This window comes from Cupressus sempervirens, chromosome 8, assembly GCF_028749045.1.
Source record: "Cupressus sempervirens isolate cs-2001-9-10 chromosome 8, ASM2874904v1, whole genome shotgun sequence".
Classification (NCBI taxonomy): Eukaryota; Viridiplantae; Streptophyta; class Pinopsida; order Cupressales; family Cupressaceae; genus Cupressus; species Cupressus sempervirens.
Window position 1 is genome coordinate 126,874,740 of NC_143125.1, and position 21,264 is coordinate 126,896,003.

General features: G+C 35.6%; 1 protein-coding gene across 3 annotated transcripts in view; it reads left to right on the forward strand.

Moving 5' to 3' along the window:
* EMB2763 (ribonuclease II family protein) overlaps positions 1–21,264 on the forward strand; it is an 86,112-nt gene that overhangs the window by 20,079 nt on the left and 44,769 nt on the right. For all 3 annotated transcript variants that reach the window (XM_089796960.1, XM_089796961.1, XM_089796962.1), the window contains exons 13-14: positions 17,237–17,362; positions 17,490–17,542. In XM_089796960.1, the coding sequence (XP_089653086.1) occupies positions 17,237–17,362; positions 17,490–17,542 (179 nt within the window). The remainder of the gene's footprint in view (positions 1–17,236; positions 17,363–17,489; positions 17,543–21,264) is intronic.

A 21,264-nucleotide genomic window follows, 5' to 3' on the forward strand; every position in this document is an offset into this window, starting at 1 on the left:
ATCAATTAGGGCATCACATACCATTGTATCAATTACCATTGGATCATTTAGGGCATCAGATATCACTGTATCAGTTAAGGCATCAAATACCATTGGATCATTTAGGACATCGGATACCACTATATCAATTAGGGCATCACATACCATTGGATCATTTAGGGCATCAGATATCATTGTATCAATTAGGGTATCAAATACCATTGGATCATTTAGGGCATCAGATACCACTGTATCAATTAGGGCATCAAGTACCATTGGATTATTTCTTTTCTTCCCATTGCTAATTGTGGCAATAACATAAGATTAGAAGATATGCTCATAATCAATATTCATATAAATGAAAGACTGAAATAACAATCCATATTCAGTTGGAAGATTATCCGATCTAACAGGTTACCCATTACATTGACGAGAAAGATTGCTTGCATCAAAGTAGATAACTGAATTCAACGATATAAATTAATCCATCATATCTTCTACTTGTATATATATATATATATCATAAAAGTAAAAATACCTGTTATCAATATTTGATTGAATTGGTCAACTTATCTTTATCGGATGCATGTCTTGATAGGGGCTAAACCACCCAACCTCGGACGATAACTTATCCCCACACAATCTCTAACAAGAAAGACCCTCCCTACTCGGAATAGACATGGAACACCTTGTCAACCACTGAGCATTCTAGTATCTAATCACATCACTCAACTTGATAGCAGGAGAAAACAATAAACATGATCATGCATGAGCTATTAAATGATTCCTTTTAAAAATGATAAACATTGTTATGTCACATTTGATTCTATTTCATGTTATTGTAGATTCTTTTTCTCTCACCTCTTCACCCTTTTCCTTGGCCATACAACCGGGTGAGTTCTAGGTGTTTGAATCTCAGAGCAACCCGCTCTTTCTTTTGATCCTCAACTGATAAAAGAATATCATATGTTTCCAGTTCATCACAATCTACAATTCCAAGAAAAGTAATCTTTAAGACTTGTAGAATAAATATCATTGATTTTGACTTTCAATGGTATAAATAGAATATGATAGCATGTCATGGATACTTGGCTTTTATTTACCAGAGACAACTCTAACTTAGAGAAGATCTAACCTATGATATTAAGCAAGATAATTTGCACTGTGATATAAGTTGTAGCTTACTACTATATAAATCAGAATGCTGTAGCAGCTGGTAAGAAATTATAAAGCAATGTTTGAATTTCTGGTTAATCACATAACTTGGTATAATCTGAAGAAAGAATGGAGTATTGCTGGATGCTCAACAACTTGCCTCAGAAAAGATCTTGAACGCCAGTTTTCAGTATGAATGTTGCTTACGATTTCAGCAGAACTTCCGGTATAATCCGGAGATGTCTAGAGTCTTGCTAGACGCTTATGTATCAGCTCTTCTTCGAATTTCTTTCTAGGCGTGACCACATTGTGTAAAAGCAATCACGACTTCAGCACGAAAAGATTAATATAAGGCAGATTTTAACAAGAATGGCACTGCTAAAATAATGCATAGCTTTCGAATGGAACTTGCAGAATTTCGAATAGTATTTGCAGAGTATCGGGTTGTAATGGTAGCCGGAATTGAGCAAGGAAAACGGGAATAATAAAAGGAAGTCAGGTATGTGATTTGTTTGTATATCTTTGACTCTCTCAACCTTATGAAATATATAAAAGAGTAAAAGACCCTTTGGCTTCCAAGAAGCCATAACATAAAAGAATGTCTCAGCTCTTGGACGCCAAATAAATGTGCCAAGTGTTCAATCGCTTTCAAACAAGAAAAAGAATAAAAGGATGGAAGAAGATTTGAAGGTTATAATTCGAAAAATATTATGGTTTATATCTATCTACGTACACGTAGATATATTGGTGAGATGGCATCATTATATTATAAAGAAAATAATATTATGGTGTCACTTTATATTTATATCTGTGTACGTACATAGGTATATATTGTTGTCCGTGAACATATATTAAAATAATATGGTGAAAGATCATTCAAAATCTGTTGAGGTACGTATTATATTTTAATTAAATTATTTTATGTTTTAAATTATTTATTTAATAGCTCATGCGGTTCCATCAATTGTATCCTGATGTTCAAGTTGCTAGGTCCTCAACTATGGTGTTTCATGATTCATACCCATTTGTCTAGTGATGGCGATGCTTCTGTGCCCAATTCTTTTCTAACAATGCTTCCCCCCCTTCGATGTGCTTCCTACAAGGAAATTCTTCGCAGTTAAATCATATTACCATAACTAGTTATTTAATCATAAATAATCATAACGGCCAACCACCTTTTCAATTCCACGAATTCATGATAAATAATCAACTAGCATGTTATCTTCACATGAAATTATAACGACTAATCATCTTACCATTTCGCAGGATTATAACAAATTTAAGTGTCAACTGACTTCATGTGAACCTCAATGGTTATATGAACATTTTAAATTAGGTAAAAAATTGGGATGTAACACCTACAACTTTTCCTGTCAAGCTCTCTGGAAAACATAGCATTGAGTGTTGTAGCATATAGTTTGGCAAAAGTGTGCTCGATCATAATAGTCCTATAATTCCCTGGATCGGAAGCATGATCGGTCTTATGGATTGGATAAATTAGATGCCTGGATGAAGAAGTCAAAAAACTAGTACAAACCACCTTATTAAATAGTATAGAGAGATGCGGGCCTAGAATGGAGGCACCAAACTTGAAGAGTTCAGCCTGGAACCCCTCATCATTTGCCGCTTTGTTGAATCTCATCGATTTGATGGGCTCGTAAATGCAAGAGGGTGTGAACAGGTGAGAGAAAGGAGGCAGTGTGGGATGAATAGAAAGCTGCCCGGGAATGAATAAGAAAACCTGTGAAATCTACTTGTAAATCATCCCCTGTAGCACAAATGGTTATGGATTTGTCTCAATGGTGAATTGAGTTTATGTCCAATTCACAATTCTCTTTGAGATTATGTCCTTAGAAAATACTTGGCAAGAGTTGCCCTGTGAAAGAATTCTGAAGTTTATCTTATAATAATGAAATGACGCCTAATGTTACTTTATTGACTTCAAAGCACACTTGGCTCTTTTTGGAATTCAACTTGTTTAAGTAATTCTATTTTTTTAGACTTATTTCTTCTCGTAAAGGTTGAGCCCCTTATGACTTTCTTATTAATAAAAATAAGTTGTTTTTAAAGCAACATAATTTAAGCATTCAGAAGCATCATGTCCCATGGTGGTTCACTTATTCATAACTATATTAAAATAATATAAAGTAACTTTATTAGATGTTTATTTTATTACTTTATTTAGAACATTAAAGTCATAATTTCAATTTTCCATTTTATTTGTAAAAATGATTCCTGCCATGAGTCCAATGGTGATGTCTACATATCGCAAGACCATTGCCAGTTCCCTCCTAAAAAATAAGACCCCTTCCTAAAATTTAGGAAATCACTTGAAACCATCAAAATGAATTAGAATGTCTCCCAAACCATCACCTAGCCTCCTAAGAAAGAAGCACCCTCCTAAAAAATAGGAGATTGCCTCAAATTGTTTGGGATTGTTCATTAAGCTCCTCGCTAATCTCCACAATCACTAGTTGGGTCCTCTAACCACTCTGCTGACTTACAAAACCCTTTATTATTGGCCAACCTCTATTGTAGTCTACAATACCTAAGGAAGGGATATCATACAGTTGAACCCTAATAATAGTGGATAGTTAGGAAATATTGGTGCTGAAGAGAGGTGGACATTCTCAAACTGTGCCAATAATGTTAATACATCAATAATTGGCATGTTTATGAAAATGGATGTTACTAGCTCCATTACCAATAGTATGCAAGTACGACTCATGTTTAATGAAATATTTGAACTTACTGTAATCTCTAATTTGATTTCTTTGGGAAATAAGGGTAAAAGATGAACTTTCCCTTTTGGTAAGTGGATAGTTACATGTGACATGATTGAAGGTGAAATAAAATTATACCCATAGGCCAGGCATGTAGACTTATGAAAATCAAACAAATGTGTTTGTGGAATCTTATTGAAATGATTGATTGATGGCGTGAGGGATTGATTAACTCGTCTTAAAGAGACACATTAAAATGACTAGTGAACTTGAAGAAAGGCTCAAATTGATCTAATATCAAAACCTCCATGAACATAAATGAATTCTGTTATTTTCATTATAATCTCTGTATCTTACGAATAGCCTATACTATATATATAAAATAGCCCTTATCTTATGGGGTTGTTTTACACAAGTAATTGGTAAATTGTTTGATATATTAACAATGAGCAAATGCATTCAATAAAAATAAGTTTATAGTATTTACAAAATAAGAAAGTTTCTACGAAGAAATCCCAAATAAGATCAAAGACAATCTTATCACCTATAATTACAATAAAGTACATTATTGAGCATTAAATAAAAATAATAAAACATTTTTTTAATATCCTCCCATGATGCTCAATCTATCAACAACACCGATAGAGTCCCTAAATTTTAGAAAATTATTTGGACTGAGGGGCTTGGTGACAATATGTGTCGTTTGATCCTCTATTGAAACATACAACAACTGAATGGATTTGTCTTCAACAAGCTACTGAATGAAGTGACAATAAGTGTCCACATGCTTGGTTCTTTCATGGAAGACTGGATTCTTGGCAAGTTTGAGAACTCCTTGGTTATCACAAAACACAGACTTGCTTGAGATATTTGCATATCCACAAGCATCTGTCAAAGCCAAACTACCTCACAAGCTGCCTTAATAGCTTCACAGTACTTTGCTTTTGTTTGGGAGAGAGCCACAACTTGTTGCTTCTTACTAGTCTATGTGACTGCACCAGATCCCAAACTGAGCACATACCTAGATGTTGATTTTCTGTCATCAACTAAACCTGCCCATTCAAAATCTGTGTAACCAAGAAGTCTATGATCCCGACTCTGAGCGTATAAGAGTCCAAAATTAGACGTGCCCTTCACATAATGCAGCACATGCTTTGCTTGATGATTTACTTTGAATACACCTTTCATCTCTGCCATTCTTTCCTTGATGATTCTTGGTGTATATAGATTCAGCTTCCATTATGCTCATTAACATCATACAATACCATTACTTGTTTTCAAGAGATTGCTGTATGAAAATAAAAATTAAAACAGAGTTCATGATTCAAAGTACTAGTTATGTTCCAGCCGTAGATAGATTTCCCATTCTCAGAGGCATATAATTTGATTCCCCTGCATTGAGATGTATACAACATGCACAAGATTTATCACAGTTTTTATATAAATTGTTCATCATATGAAAATATAAGAGTACTTTACAAGCTCGCGACACTTAGCATGACTAGTATATCAGTCTTCACCATTTCGGACTACATGCATTTAACCTAAGTTACCAAATTCTCTCTAACAACCCTCAAAGTCTGGTTCAATTCTATACAAAGTCTGGTTCTTGTTAAATTCTCCCCAAATTCACCTATAGAGCTACAAATTCGCTGCAAATTCTGTTAGAGGAACCCAGGCAGAATTTGGAGCAAACTTTGAAGAATTAGCTGCCCAGCGGCCGAACCCAAACCAAATCTGATCTCAAAAGAATTTTTTTTTGCATCCACATGATGTGTGGCACCTGAATCTATGATCCATTCACCTTGACTAATAGTGTTTGTGAGTAAAGCATGCCCTTTGCCCTTAGAATCTGAAGATGAAGATCCTTTCTCCTTATAAGCAGTAGGCAGTGGAACATTGTGTTTCTCCCCAAATTCACCTATAGAGGCACAAATTCGCTGCAAATTCTGTTAGAGGAACCCAGGCAGAATTTGGAGCAAACTTTGAAGAATTAGCTGCCCAGCGGCCGAACCCAAACCAAATCTGATCTCAAAAGAATATTTTTTTGCACCCACATGATGTGTGGCACCTGAATCTATGATCCATTCTCCTTGACTAATAGTGTTTGTGAGTAAAGCATGCCCTTTGCCCTTAGAATCTGAAGATGAAGATCCTTTCTCCTTATAAGTAGTAGGCAATGGAACATTGTGTTTCTTCATGATGTTCTTGAGCTCATCAATCTATTTGTGGTAACACTCATGTTCGTCATGACCCAACTTCTTGCAATAGGCACACTTCTTCTCTTTATTAGTGTCCCCCTTCTTGTTTGTATTCGAGGAAGACTTGCCTTGTTGATTTGATGTTGGTGTCGTCTTTTCTGTATCCTCTTGTTTGTTGTTCTTCCACTTCTTCTTCTTGCCTTTTCTTTTATTTGAGGTTTGAGCAACTGAATTTTGAGAACCCTCATTATTAGCCACCAATGCCTTAGACTTAGACGACTTGAGAATTACCATTGATTGCAACTTCTTTTCTTTATCGTCTAATAGTTGAGCATAACCATCAAAAGTGACTTTCTGATAGGCAGCCCCTAATGTAGTCTTGGTGGTTATGTCAGAAGAAACAAATGTGGAGTACTCAGATGGCAACTTATTATGAATGAGATAGATTAACCTGTCATCTTAAATAGGACTACCACAATCATCAAGCTTTGTTCCTAATTCATTCACCTTAATGATGAAATCCTGTATAGAATCAAATGTCTTAGTATCTAGGGAGACAAGCTCATCTTCAATTTTGTAAACATCCTCTTCAGTCACTTTACCATATAGGTTTTTGAGGGCATCCCAAGCTTCCTTGGATGTCTTATACCTCTAGATTTGACAGAAGATTTTGTCTTCAACCCCCAACATAATATCACCTAGGGCTTTCCTATCTACCGTTTCCCAAGCAGTAATATCACTTTTAGATACTTGATCACCTGTTGGTTTAGGAAGGGTACCATCAACATATTGAGAAACTTCATTATACATTAATTGACACATTTTAAAAGACCATGTAGCATAGTTATGTGGTGTTAATTTTGGAGACTTAAGATTTCCCATGATGCAAGAAATGAAAGATAACAACAGAAAAAGAGGAACACAACACCAAGAGATAACCCCCTTTTTCACTCAATCAAGAAACCCCCTCCAAATGAAAGATTTTGACACTTTATATTTAGTGCATTTATGATAGCCACTTGCCAATTTAGGCCTTAGTAGTCTTCTGATTTGCTGTTTACAACCTCCTTTTGGAGTCCAAATTTGAAACTAAGCAATGCACAACAATTTTGAAGTAATACAAAACAAAGAAAGGACCTAATTCTGAAAGTGGTATTTTTGTCTACACAAGCCTATAATTTGATTGCAGATCTGGAAAGTAGACGAAAAATTATTCACTTAAAAAAAAAATGGAACTTGATTTGGAGTCTAGATGAGCCCGTACGGAGCGTTTGAAGTTGCAAAATGCAAGATTGGGTAGGTACAGTCACCAAAAACTGCAATTTTTGACAAATATGTGCACCAAAACGAGAAAATAACTGCACAACTGAAAAGTTTAAGAAATTCTATCCAAAATCGAAAAAAATTGCACTTGATTTGGAGCCCGAATGACTGAGATATGGCCTCCCAAAGTTGGACTGTCAAATCAAAACTGAATCTGGAGAGGGGTCTGGGCAGCAAAACACTATGTTAAATTTGACATCCATACGACCGTCGCAGTAGTTCAGTTTTCTCTCCAGATGACAATCATACTGCTGTCAATTTTAAGACAACAAAATGCTCACGTCAGCAAAAAATTCGGCCCTTGGCTGACGTGGCAAATGATGTCATGATTGTACGGTTGGTATGACTTGCAATGTGGCAAGGCTAACGTGTCTTGGTGACGTGGACCGTTCGGACAATGTGGAGGGTGGTTGAGCGGCACGTGTTTGCCGATGTGGCACTGAGGTGTCGCTATCAGTTAGTAGAGGGCTTGTGATGTGCTGTGTGGCAGATGGGAGGGCATAAAAAAAGTTCAGAGTACCAGCGGGAAGCTGCGGCCGGTGTTGAGTTTGAAATGCCGCTGTCGAAATTTTTGCTAGCGGGAACGTTGCATGGTGGGAGCATAGTCCGGCAGTCAGTTTAAATTGCTGACATAAGCACTTAACAACCGACGGGGGCTAGTAAAATCTTTGCCATGTCGGATTTTAAAAAGATGTCGCCGAAATGCGGATTATATATCCCACATTGATGCGGGATTCAAACTTTGGCGACTTTAAAACACAAAACCCGTGCTTTGTAAACCAAAGTAGGAGCCCGCCGGTTTGTAAGCCGGTGCCAGATGTTGGGTAGGCCAGTTGTGGAGTGCTCGATGCCGGTGCTCGATTGAATGTTGAGGAATATTCGTTGGTGAGTTGCCGGTTGAAGCTAGGTTATGATGTGAACTGCCAATGGAATATGCCGAATAATATGCCAATGGAGTATTCGGCTTGCAGGGGCCGAGATTTCACCCCTCGATTCTAGTAAAAGTTTTTTTCTTTGCAGGCCCTATTGGCCTAAAAAATTTTCTGAAAAATACAGAAATTCGAAATATTTGCAAAGAAAAATTAAATATAGATCTGAAAATAAAATAAATTGCAGATCTAATAGATCATACCAGATTTGCAAATCAGGCCTTCGGGGGCCGGTCTGCAAAATTTTTTTGCCTCAAATTCGACTATTGCCCAATATAGGTGAATTTATAATTTTCACCGAATTGATGCTCTGGACACAATGATGAGGTCCGCTTTGGCTCTAGACGCTCCCAATATCTGTGGATACTCCGGATCTGGGTCGAGGTGTCCTCAGAGAGCTGAAGCAAGATCGGTCTCCAATGGCTATGAAACGACGCTCCTATGGCTCTGATATCATGTAAGAATATTCCTCAGGGCAAAATTTATCCAAGACCAAGAAGCACAATAACTAGCACAAAAGACCAACAGAGTATGATCAGAATAACAATATGATATTCAATTCATTGTATAGTGCACTAGAGGTGCCTGTATATAAAGATCTCTATGATGCATCTAGAATGCCTAGGGGTTAGCAACATGATAAGTCTTACAACCAAGCACATGTCCACCAGGTGTGGGTTATCCTCCATTAAGCATAGGAATTAGTGCAATGATGAGAGGATAAGCCTACAAAGGTGTAGAACGTATAATTATGTTGTAGACACCATGTGCTAAAATAATAGTGCAAACAACTGTGTTATCTACAAGACATCTCAATTGTTTATGCAAACTCCAGTGTTGTAGACACCATGTACTAAATTAGAGTTGCTTACTCCAGTGTTGTCAACATGACAACTCAAATGAGTACGCAAACTCCTAGGTGTCTAACCTAAGAAATAATAAAATAATGCATCTATCCTAAGTAAACTTAAGTAAAGTATAAATAATAATTATTTACACTAACAAATATGTCCCATGCATGTGACCACAAGTGTATCATGTTGCATGTATGGCTAATGATGCAATTAATATCCTTTTGAACTGAAACATAGATATGGTGGTGTAATTTGCTATATTTCTTTACTATTAGCAGAGTGGTGTATGGAATTATTTGTTGTTGCATTGTATGGTAGTTATACCCACAGACACATTTTTAAAAAAAGTATATGTTTTTTATGGATGAACCCAAAACAAATCTAATCCCAACCCCCAAAAAAATTGGACGAATTTCGAACTCGAATCTGGAACCTATGTCCGTACTGGAATCTGAACCGGCAACTTAGCATTTAACTTGTAGGGTTCATTTGAGTGATGTTGGAGAAGCACACACAATAGCTAATGATTGTTACATAAAATAGCATTGAGAATCATGAAGAATTTGACCTGATAAAATAAGTTGTGATATATTGGAATGCACCTACTTTTCCTGCAAACTACGGTCTCTAAGAAAGGACTCAAATGGTGTCAATCTCTGTGTCAGCTTGTTGGACAAGGGAACATATAAGAATTATTGTAGACTGTCAAGAATGAAATGGCGCATTGAAAAACAAGCTTCTCTCCAACTATGATTTCAAATTATATAATAAGTTCGTCTATTGTATGAACATATGGCTCAATTAGTTACACGCATGGAGAATGCAAGGTGGTGAGTGATGTGTTTGATTTCTTGATAAATTGTGAAAATATGTAAGGCCAGAAATTACAAGGAAACATAAAGGCCGAAATATTAAGGAATTTATGAGGGCCGATAAACTTTCATGCATAAGGCTAGTATTGACGAGATGGGGAAATAGAATCCTTGCCTATAATTTATTATTATATTAATAATACTCACACTAGTTATGTATGTTTATACTTGTTACATATACATACATATTTGTCATACTTCAAATGTACGTGGATATACATAGATGTTGTATTTTTCAAATTTACATATATGTACATGTACATTATCATATATGTAATACGTACAAATGAACATAACTATTATGGGTATTATTGATATAATAAGTCACAACTGACGACACAAGGAAAAAAAGCAGAGTATCCAAATTCCAAATTAAGGTAACAGTTTTCATTTCACTTAATGTTCACATGAATATATTTATATGTATCTATTTAGACTAGACAACCTAGTCAACTCATGGTGGAAACTTGGCATTATCTAATGTGTCCCAGTTCGCTTTTCCCTGACTAAGGTGGTTTAACGAATTACCTAATAACTCAATGGATGGTGGGCACTTGTGCCCTATTCCCTCTCTGCCAATGCTTCCCTAGTTCACAGCGTTCCTGCAACAAGAAAATAACATGGCAGAAGCTTATTTCTACATTCTAATACAATTTAGTTGCCATAACTAATAACCATACCATTTCCAATTCATGTAATAGCACAACAATTAACCAACTACGGTCTCCAAGAAAGGGCTTAATCAAATGGTGTCAATCTTTGTGTCGACTTGTTGGACAAGGGATCATATAAGAATTATTGTAGACTGTCAAGAATGAAAAGGTGCACTGAAAAACAAGCTTGTCTCCAATTGTATTTTCAAATTATATAATAAGAAGTTCCTCTATTGTATGAACATATGGCTCAAGTAGTTACACACATGGAGAATGCAAGGTGGTGAGTGATGTGTTTGATTTCTTGATAAATTGTGAAAACATGTAAGGCCGAAAATTACAAGGAAACATAAAAGGCTGAAATATTAAGGAATTTATGAGGGCCGATAAACTTTCATGCTTAAGGCTAATATTGACGAGAAGGGGAAATAGAATCCTTACCTATAACTAATTATTATATTAATAATACTCACACTAGTTACGTATGTTTATACGTGTTACTTATACATACATATTTGTCATACTTCAAATGTACGTGGATATACATATACGTTGTATTTTCAAATTTACGTATATGTGCATGTACATTATATTTGAATATACACATACATACATATATGTGACACATACAAATGAACATAAGTATTATGAGCGTTATTGATATAATAAGTGACAATTGACGACACAAGGAAAAAAGTAGAGTATCTAGATTCCAAATCAAGGTAACAGTTTTCATTTCACTTAATGTTCACATGAATATATTTCTATATATCTATTTAGACTAGACAACCTAGTCAACTCATGGTGGAAACTTGGCATTATCTAGTGTGTCCCAGTCTACTTTTCCCTGACTAAGGTGGTTTAACGAATTCGGAATTACCTAATAACTCAATGGATGGTGGGTACTTGTGCCCTATTCCTCTCTTCCAATGCTTCCCCCCTTTGCCACGCTCCCACAAGAAGAAAATAACATGGTGAAAGCATATTTCTACATTCTAATACAATTTAGTTGCCATAACTAATAACCATACCATTTCCAATTCATGTAACAGCATAACAATAAACCAATATCTTCAATTTCACTTGAAACATAATGAATAATCAATATTTTTCAATTCACATGAAATCAAAATGAATAACAAATTTAATCAACCATTTCCAATTTTCTCTAAGTCTCAATGGCTAAATAGAGTATTTAAAATCAACAAAATAGGGGATGTGACAAATGTCATCCAATCCCATTGCGAATCCACCCTCCTCCATAGCTTGCATCTCCAAATGACAGATCTCATCGTTTGTGAACAATGGAGGCTGAACCTATGGTGTCCAATCACAGTAGGGATCTATATCATCCAAATCAAGTGGACCAGCTGCTGTTAACTCTACTTTCTTATTCTCTACTTAAGGTTATAAGGCACATAAACAGAGTCATTGAGGTGCATCGGTGCTAACTTGCTCCTCTTTTACATGTGAATGACCTCAAATAAGCTCCAATTACCGTCATAATTGGATGAGCTACATGCCTGATATAAGATGCAAAGGGCAAGTTTTTGCAGTTTTGGAACATTTCCACCCCAATTTCGCTACCAAGCATTTGCAAGATAAGCAGTGAAGAGTTAGGAAACAAGCTGAAAACATATTTTAGTAACTAAGTCTTTATCTACTTATCATGCATGTGAGACACCAAAAACCCGAATATTGTACCTAGGGTTTGAGTGTTCCTTCCTCTTCTTGCCAAGTCTGAGGATAGGTTGGTGATAAGTTTACAATTTATAGATGATATTTAGGGGTGATATCTTGCAGTAAATTATCACCTGGTTCAACTTATTGCCTTTATATCGGCGATAAGTTAATCTATATATAATATAAATGATATATAATGCTGACATTATTCTTATTAATAGATATATGTGGTATACATTAGACCCTCTAAGGGTTCCTTATCAATACTAGGATTCAGATATATCTTTCTTTTCCTTTAATTACTGTTTGCCAGCAACTAGTTAATCTTCTTTGTTCAATTGACACTTAATGCAGACCAACTTTGTTGATATCGTAATTGGTGATATTATTATCATTGTACCTTTTCATAGCTCAATAATGATGCTAACACTAATATCGATTATTATCTGTCCTTTCTTGTCATCGATCCTTTCTTCAAATATAATAGACCACTGTCCTCCATGTTGTTTGTTAATGATTGTCATGACTAATCATAAATTAGCTGACTAAATCAATGTTCTACCCGTAAACTCTTGAAGTTGCCATCAGCTCATGTCTGCAGTGATACAATCATTTTACTTATACTGTTCCATAGTTCATTCATGTCCTCCAAGTCATTGAAATCAAATTAGCAATATCAGCACTCATGATAATCGCTGCCCTAGCGGCATCAATGATACACATTGCTGTCTGTGAAGAATCACATATTGAGGGTCGACTGTATGTTTTCTTTATGTTGGCATATTATTGATTTAGAAGAATAGAACATTGTGTGTGTTCTTAATGATACTGGTAACTGATGGTATCTTAACAGATATCATGATACTATGATCAAGACATTTTAAACTATGTTCATCTTATAAAGTATTTATATATTTACAAATATATTCATTAATTATAAATTATATATTTACTACCGTTTTGATTTCATGTTTTAGGTGTGTATAGTGTTGATGATATAGCAGGAGGAGATATCGCTCTCCAAAATTCATATTGAATAAATGACTGGTATAGCAGTCTCTATAATGCGTTGTTTCATATGCTGTTAAGTTAAAGACAATGAAGAGTCAGCAGTTGCATGGCAATAGGTCGACATAATGAAGAGTCCAAATATGAAGAGCTTGACTCCTCATATGTAATAGAAGTTCATTAGTCTATGCTGTACTTAAATGAAGATATTACTGCCACTGTTTGTATGTTTATGGTTCTAACATGATTGTATGGAGGTAGTTTTTCTTGCATTTTCTTAGATGTTATGATTTTTGCTTTAGTGGAGCTAGTTTAGTTGTGTGAAATGTAATCAGATTTCTGAGTATTCATTGATAAAGCGATATTTTGTGGCTAGTTTTTTCTCCCTCAAGTTGGAGGGTTTTCCCAGGGTAATTACTGTGTTTTTGTGTTCACTTTTTTTGTTTGTGCTGCTCATGTTCATTTCTGGTATGAAAAATCAACATATAGCAGCAAATAAACAGTCACACAATCAGATGTATGTTTAGCCTCTGATCCCATGTTTTGATCATAAGGTTTTGAGTTTATACAGCTGTAAACAAACAATTACCCAATCATATGTTGAATGCAAAAAATATAGTGGATTCTATAAGTACTAGCATAAATCAACAAGGTCAAGATTAATAATGAATGCAAGTCTATATTGGTGTGATGTGGCTGGTGAAGATCCCATATATGTAGCTTTCCAAGGAGAAATCTGGCAATCACCTGCAAGGTCATCTCATTCAAAATCACAAATAAATTTTCAACCATGTGTGGAAACAGAGTATGCAGCATATTGACCAATCAAATCACATATCTCGATTATTGTTACTGAATTTTATCCTTGAGGCATAATTTTTGAGTGCTGTTGTTATGCATGCCTTTTTTCTACGTAACCTAGGGATGCGTCCCCAGCCTAAAAGTCCAAGTTTCGGAAATAGGGACGTCCCCGGGACAAAGGGACGGGTATGGGACGCTCCCTTGTCCCCATTTTCCCAGAATTCTTAGGAGATGTCCCGGAAATGTAGGGACTACTGGCAGAAAAAAAGGAGGATGTTGGTTGTACCGAATATGAAAGGGGATGCCACAAACGTCCCTCGTCCTTCCCGGGGACGCCCGTCCGTACCCTTTATTTTGGATGCCCAAAAAAAAGGTAAAGCAAAACACATAAAATTAATTGTGCATACATGGTCGTCCAATGGGTCCTACCTCTCCAATAGCTCCTAAAAGGTCAAAAATGACCGCATAATGCTAGTTTTGAAATTTGTTTTGTTTTGCATGTGAAGTTGGAGTTTATAGCAGCACACTGGGGTTTTCATTTTGCAACAACAAAAGGTGATTTTTTTTGCTTCCAAGAGCTTCAACAGTGATTTGAGCTTCTTCTATTGTGCACCAAGTCTGCAAGTCTTTTTGCTTCCATTTTTCATTTTTACAATAGATTTGCAGCTTGAAAGAATGATTTTTTCCATTGTTTCAGCTCATAATTTCATTGCATATTAAAATCTCAAAAGATAGCACAATGAACAACAGTGGAAGTTCTAGTAGAAGTGGTGGTGATGAGGAGGAATATGTGCTTGGGGGTGATTTTGCTTGTAGTGGGACTAGGAAAGAAGCTAAGCCTAAAACTGATTTATTTAAATGCCCTTCCACCATCATGAACAAATATGCAAAGGGTCCTTTCAATAGGAAGAAAACCTTTTTTCCAATATGTTACACCTAGGCAATAGAGTAAAAAGAATGCAGGAAGGCCTAGGGTGTGGGATTGCCATATTTGTCATGATGACTTTTGGGGCAGCTATACAAGAGCAAAGTCACACTTTTTAGGTGTTGCATGCCATGGATTCAAAGCTTGTCTTGACTTGACTGCCGAGGAGAGAGTAGAATGCCAAAAATTGCATTTAGAGACTGAAATGTGGGGGCGAAATTTGACAGGTACACTGTTACATCACCATTTGTTCACTCACAATCATCTGAGCATATTTCATTTGCCATTGGTACTAGTGGCAGCCATACTAAGACTAGAGGGAAGAGGAAGATGAGTAGTCGTGAGAAGGGCTCAGTGGAAAGTTTGTTTAATGTACAAGTAAAGGAAAATTCTAAGGCATCCATTGGTAGATTCTTTGTTGCTAATGGTATCCCATAGCATGTAGCCTGTACCACTTATTTTAAACAAATGGTGAATGACATATTGACTATGAATCCATCATTTGTACCCTCTGGTGAGCATAAGCTACTAACCACCATCCTAGATAATGAGTACTCTAAGGTTGATTTCTTGTTTGAGGATATGAAACGTACTTTGGTTAGGATGGGCTTCTCTATTGTGATGGATGGGTGGACTGATGTTAGACATTGACCACTTGCTAATATCATTGTCACATTCCTTGCTGGTTCTTATTATTTGAAAGCCATAGATTACTCAAGAAAGAAGAAGGATGTAGAGTTCCAATTCAGCATTTTGAGGGATGCCATAGGTTGGGTTGACTCTAAATCCCAAATGGTATGCAAAGTTGGGTGAAAGGGGCCTCCAATGTGATGATCTTGAGGTATTGGATGGCTTTACAAGAGCCATTGATAAGATGTTTTCAGCTCAAGAGGTCTCTACTCTTTGTGCATAGTTTTTTGACTTCAACCTTCATGGCCCAAACTTGAGTAAGCCACAAGCAAGGTTGGATAGAGTAGTTTTGGCATAGAGGGATCCTATTGGATATTGGACATGGCACGGGAGAGATACACCAGGGTTTAAAGTACTTGCCACTCGCTTCCCTGCGTAGTTTGCTAGTTCCTTAGCTGCAGAGAGGAATTAGTCCACATATTCATTTATCCACTCTGTTAAGACGAATAGACTTACATCTAAATGACCGAAGAAGCTAGTGGCATTGCATCATGCTCTTCGACTTACAGATCGTCAAAATCCAGAGTATAGAATAACTCCAACTTTGCAGAGGGATGTTGAGCTTGAGGATGTGACCCAAATAGATGAGGATGAGACAACACTAGGATTGGTTAGGGTTCCATTGGATAAGACTATGCTTCCTATTGAGCATGATAGTGAGGATAAGGACTTTGGTTTTGATGCCATGGTGGTAGAAGCAAAATAGGAGCAACAGTTTGCTTTATTTTTCTTAGTTTCTATATATATATATATATATATATATATATATATATTTTATGTTGAACTTGAACATGATGACGAAACTTTATGGCAGCCCTCTAGCTTTTGGGCATATTTAGATTTGCATATTTCTATGATACTGTTCACTGCTAAACTTATGATTTTGTTCACATATTGATTTGCATAGTGACAATTTGAATTGAGTACCAAATTGGTTATTATTTCCTAGATTGCATTCAAATGGTGTAGGTTAAGATTCTATAATTTTAAATGACATGCTCTGTGCTTAGTTTCATACGAGTGACATGTATATTTGCAAATTTCAGTGTATATATTAAAATCTCTCTCTCTCTCTCTCTCTCTCTCTCTCTCTCTCTCTCTTTATATATATATATATATATATATATATATTCCCCAAAATCGGTATTTCTTTTGCCATCCCAAAAATGTGTCCCATCTTCTCCTGCCATCCCCATCCTAGAAACTCGGGGGGAACATAGCTTTTTTTTCAATTGTTTCGATAAATGAGCCAAAGCATATCTATGATTTATCATGATTTATTAGGTGACTTTGAAGTTTAATTATTTTACATGTTCTCTTTGTTATGCTCTTTGTTGAGGAGCAGGTAGGGTAAAAGCAGAAAGCTTTTTGTGGTTTTGTTTGAGCTTTGGTTTTGGTGATTAGTGCTTGAATTTTTCTTGACAAAAATATGATAAACAGATATTGCTGATGTTACAAGTTTTGTTCACCCTGGTACACCTCTCGATGAAGAAGCTTCAATGCGGGGTACATCTGTTTATTTGGTTGAGCGTAGAATAGATATGCTTCCAAAACCGCTCACTGAAGGTAGGAGAGACAAATGAGAATATCGATTAAGAAAACAATTAGCAAATGTAGAATTTGGCTATAAATTGAGACAGATGTAACTGATCTGTTTGAATAGAAATGACTTGATGTTTCTTGTAACTGGCAGACATATGTTCACTGCGTTCTGATGTGGAAAGAATGGCCTTTTCAGTGCTTTGGGTAAGGAAATTCCGTTGTTATATTTTTTTTCTACTATCCTTTTTAGTGCTTGGATGAGGAGCTGCCTTTAGTATATTCTTTTGCTACATGAAGCGATAGGGGTTTTGCATTTTTACAGATATGTATGTGTTAATGAATGAGTGAGGCAAGTTGATAAGGGTTAAAGTTTTCATTTATCATTACAATGCTCCATTAGGTCTTAATTATTCTTATATTTATCAAGACCATGAAAGTATATTCGACTTAGGTACTATTGGAATATCAAAGATTTTATATGGAGTTGCATTTGCGTCTCCCTTCCATTGAATTATATTCATGATAGTCATACCAACTGCTCCGGCATTGCTGAGCTTTGTTTGATCATCCACTAAAAAGAACAGAGTCAACACTTGGCCTGGTTATTTATAAGTTTTAAACTAGTTAAGAAATGGACAACAAATAGATCGAGAAATTTGTAACAGTTTGATGATATTGTTTAAGTTTGCATTTACTCATTGCCTCTCAACTCATCCTCAACAGGTTTCTCGGGTTGTCATCATGTCTGCATTCTGCTATTTCATTTGTCATGAACTTTAATGTCCTAATTTAGTGATCATGTCAGAATAAGAAGCAAGTTTAAAATTGAAGTGTGGTTTTTAAGGAAATTTATTGTTTATCTTGATCAATCTGCTGGTGTAAAGCACACTGAATGTAAGAGTAGTTGATCAATCCTACGGTAACCCAAGTATCACCTGCAACCAAGAAACCTTTCCACAGAAGAGGGAAGCAATGGCAATTTTATGAAGTCAGAGAGATCAGTAAAATTAAAATGTAACTGTTACTATTTATTCTGTCGAAACCCTTGTTATGAAGACATGGAAGTCGAGGACTTACTAAGATCTAAACAAGTGTCTAATTCTTTGATAATGTAAACAAATAGTAAGCGGCCTAAGTAAGCTTGAGTATGCAAGTGTGAATAGGACCTGCTATCTTCATACCAACACCCCGCTGTCATGACACGGGCCACAGAATTGGAGGTGAGAGCCAAAAAATTTACACCCTCTAACTTGGCAGCATTCACAAGCACAAAAACCCACAAACAGAAAACACAGGTTTTCAGGTTCTCTCAAAACCCTCAATTGCAGAGGTAAAAACAATGAATTTTTTATTTTAAAAAGATTGCCAAACTTTATAAATCTCCATCTGATGATACCATGTTATAAAAGTTGATAGTTTGATGTTAAACAATGGAGAGGAAGCCTCCCTAAATAGATATGTACAAGTCCATGTTTCTAAACAAAACAACATTAACTAAATACAAACTTAGAAATTAACTAATAAAACTAAACTCACTAAGGATGACACTAGAAACATTAGATAAGATTAATATTTTAATAGTGTCTTTGGATTCCACTGCAAAAATTGTAAAAAAAAGCTGCTATAAGACTACCATAGTTTTGTAGAAAACTGATTACACTCTCAATATAATGCTGAAATCATACACGGATTATTGTTAGAACGAAAAAAAAGATCAAAAAATCCTCTACTAAAAGAACATAATTTTGGTTTAAGCTAAAAAAAACAAAATGCCCTAAAAAATCTTTTCAAAATTTCTTCATGAAATGTCAAGAAAAACTATGAATTTTATTCTATAAAAATTCTGCCGAAAAAAGCTTGACAATTTTTGTTTTAAAAAAATCAGGGGAAACATTCTAGAAATATTGAGATTTATATGTAATAAAAATCATGAATTTCACTGGAGTTTTTTCCCAAAAACCCAACCTCTGCCCTGATACCGTGAAGTGATAATCGATTGATTTAATTACAAAAGTAGATTGTTACGATTGAGGAACACTGAGAGGGGTAGGGTGAATCAGTGTTATGAGCTTTTCAAATATCTTAAATTGATTGCATAACCATAAAATAATAGCAATAAAAAATAAATTGTTAAACCACAAAGCAAACATCAATAAACTTATAACACTGATTTTGGTGGGGAAACCTGGTTAAGGGAAAAACCACAGTGGGGATGGAACCCACAAATATTACTCTGCAGAAGTAATTAACCCTGTTAAAGATTTAGTATGAAGGGGGTGAATGATTAGGTATTCAAGCTTGCAACCTAGATTACACTGCTCAAATACAAAATGAGTGGGCTACAACCCAACTGATTACAACATAAAGGGCTACAACCTCAAAGTGGACTACAATTAAAAAACAAAGTTGAATAGTAGCATCCTTTATGCCTAAACAGTTCCCTATAAGTACAATCTGATCAACCTGACCTTAATAATCTGTCTCTTTGCATATTCAGAAAGTTAATAACACATCATCAAGTTCGCTCTTACCTTCGCTATTCAATTTGATCACAAAATCATTCTCTTATACCCGGCCACAAGAACAAGACTTAAGCAAGTCGACTCCAATAGCAAAATAGATAATGTATATAAAATATGATATGATAAGGTTGGCTCAACCATAATCAATTGTCAAAATGGTCAGATCATCAATCTGATAGGATCGTTAATCAATCCAAAAAAACTCTGTTTGTGCATAAACAATTCTCTGTCAAGCCGATACTTAGATCATTATATCTTCCACAAACTACACATGACCTGTGATCATAGGAGTATAAGCATCATAACTTGTATAATCATCTTGTCACTATGCAATACAAGAATCTTCAAAATTTTCCCATACAGTTTCAAAAACTGATCCAGTAAACTGTCCTACTAATACTGATCCAGTATACTGCCTTGTATACTAATACTTAGCTAAATTCTTCAAGTGAACTTTGGCAACTCCAAAATCTGATAGGTGGTTAAGATAACATACAAAATGTCTCTATTAATGACTCTTTCCAACAATCTCCCCCTTTGGTATTGATGGCAACACTTACGCTCAGTAAAAAATGACTAAATGTCCAAAAAAAACCAAAGTAACGAGACTCAGACCCGGCTTGGACTGGGCAAGGGTAACTTGACTTGTGACCCCGCTTGGACTCGCCTGTGACTCGGTAGTGACTTGACAAAGTGATAAAACCCTTGAGATTCAGAGATCTTTTTGGATTTAAATTAATTCCTTGCACCCATTATTGAATAAAGATGAAAGACACAATAACACCACAAAATAGAAGGTAATTTGATCACATACATAACATACATCGATTATGTAACTACAACGGCAAAAAAATTTAAAATCAGCCGAGTCACCCAGCCGAGTCAGGTGAGTCAGCTCAGTTGACCCGCCGAGCTAGGGTCACGAGTCATTTTCACCCAGCTGAGGTAACTTGACTCGGACAACTCGCCCGAATCGCGACGAGTCTCATTACTATGAAAAAAACTGCCAAGCTCCACAAACTTATAACTTATTACGATAATAGATAATCCTCTATTATTAGTTAATGGTAATCTATTTGTAAACTATTGTAAATATTAGAATGTTTTTAATATTTAGTTAGCTGTAGCTTTTTTTTAGCTTTCTTTCAGCTAGAATAGAATGTTTCTATTCTTTGCGATCGTTTCCTAAGGAAACATTATTCCATTCTTTTGTATATAATGACCTCTTGGTCTCTGTTAATAACAAGCAAGTATTTTACCAATTGCTTTGTAATATGGTATCCGAGCCAATACTCTAAATTTTTTCTAAAATAATTATAATTTCTTGGTTGAAATTATCTTTTATTTTCGAAATTATTTACATGCATATTTTCTTCCAACTCTCTCTATAGTCCGACTAGGGTT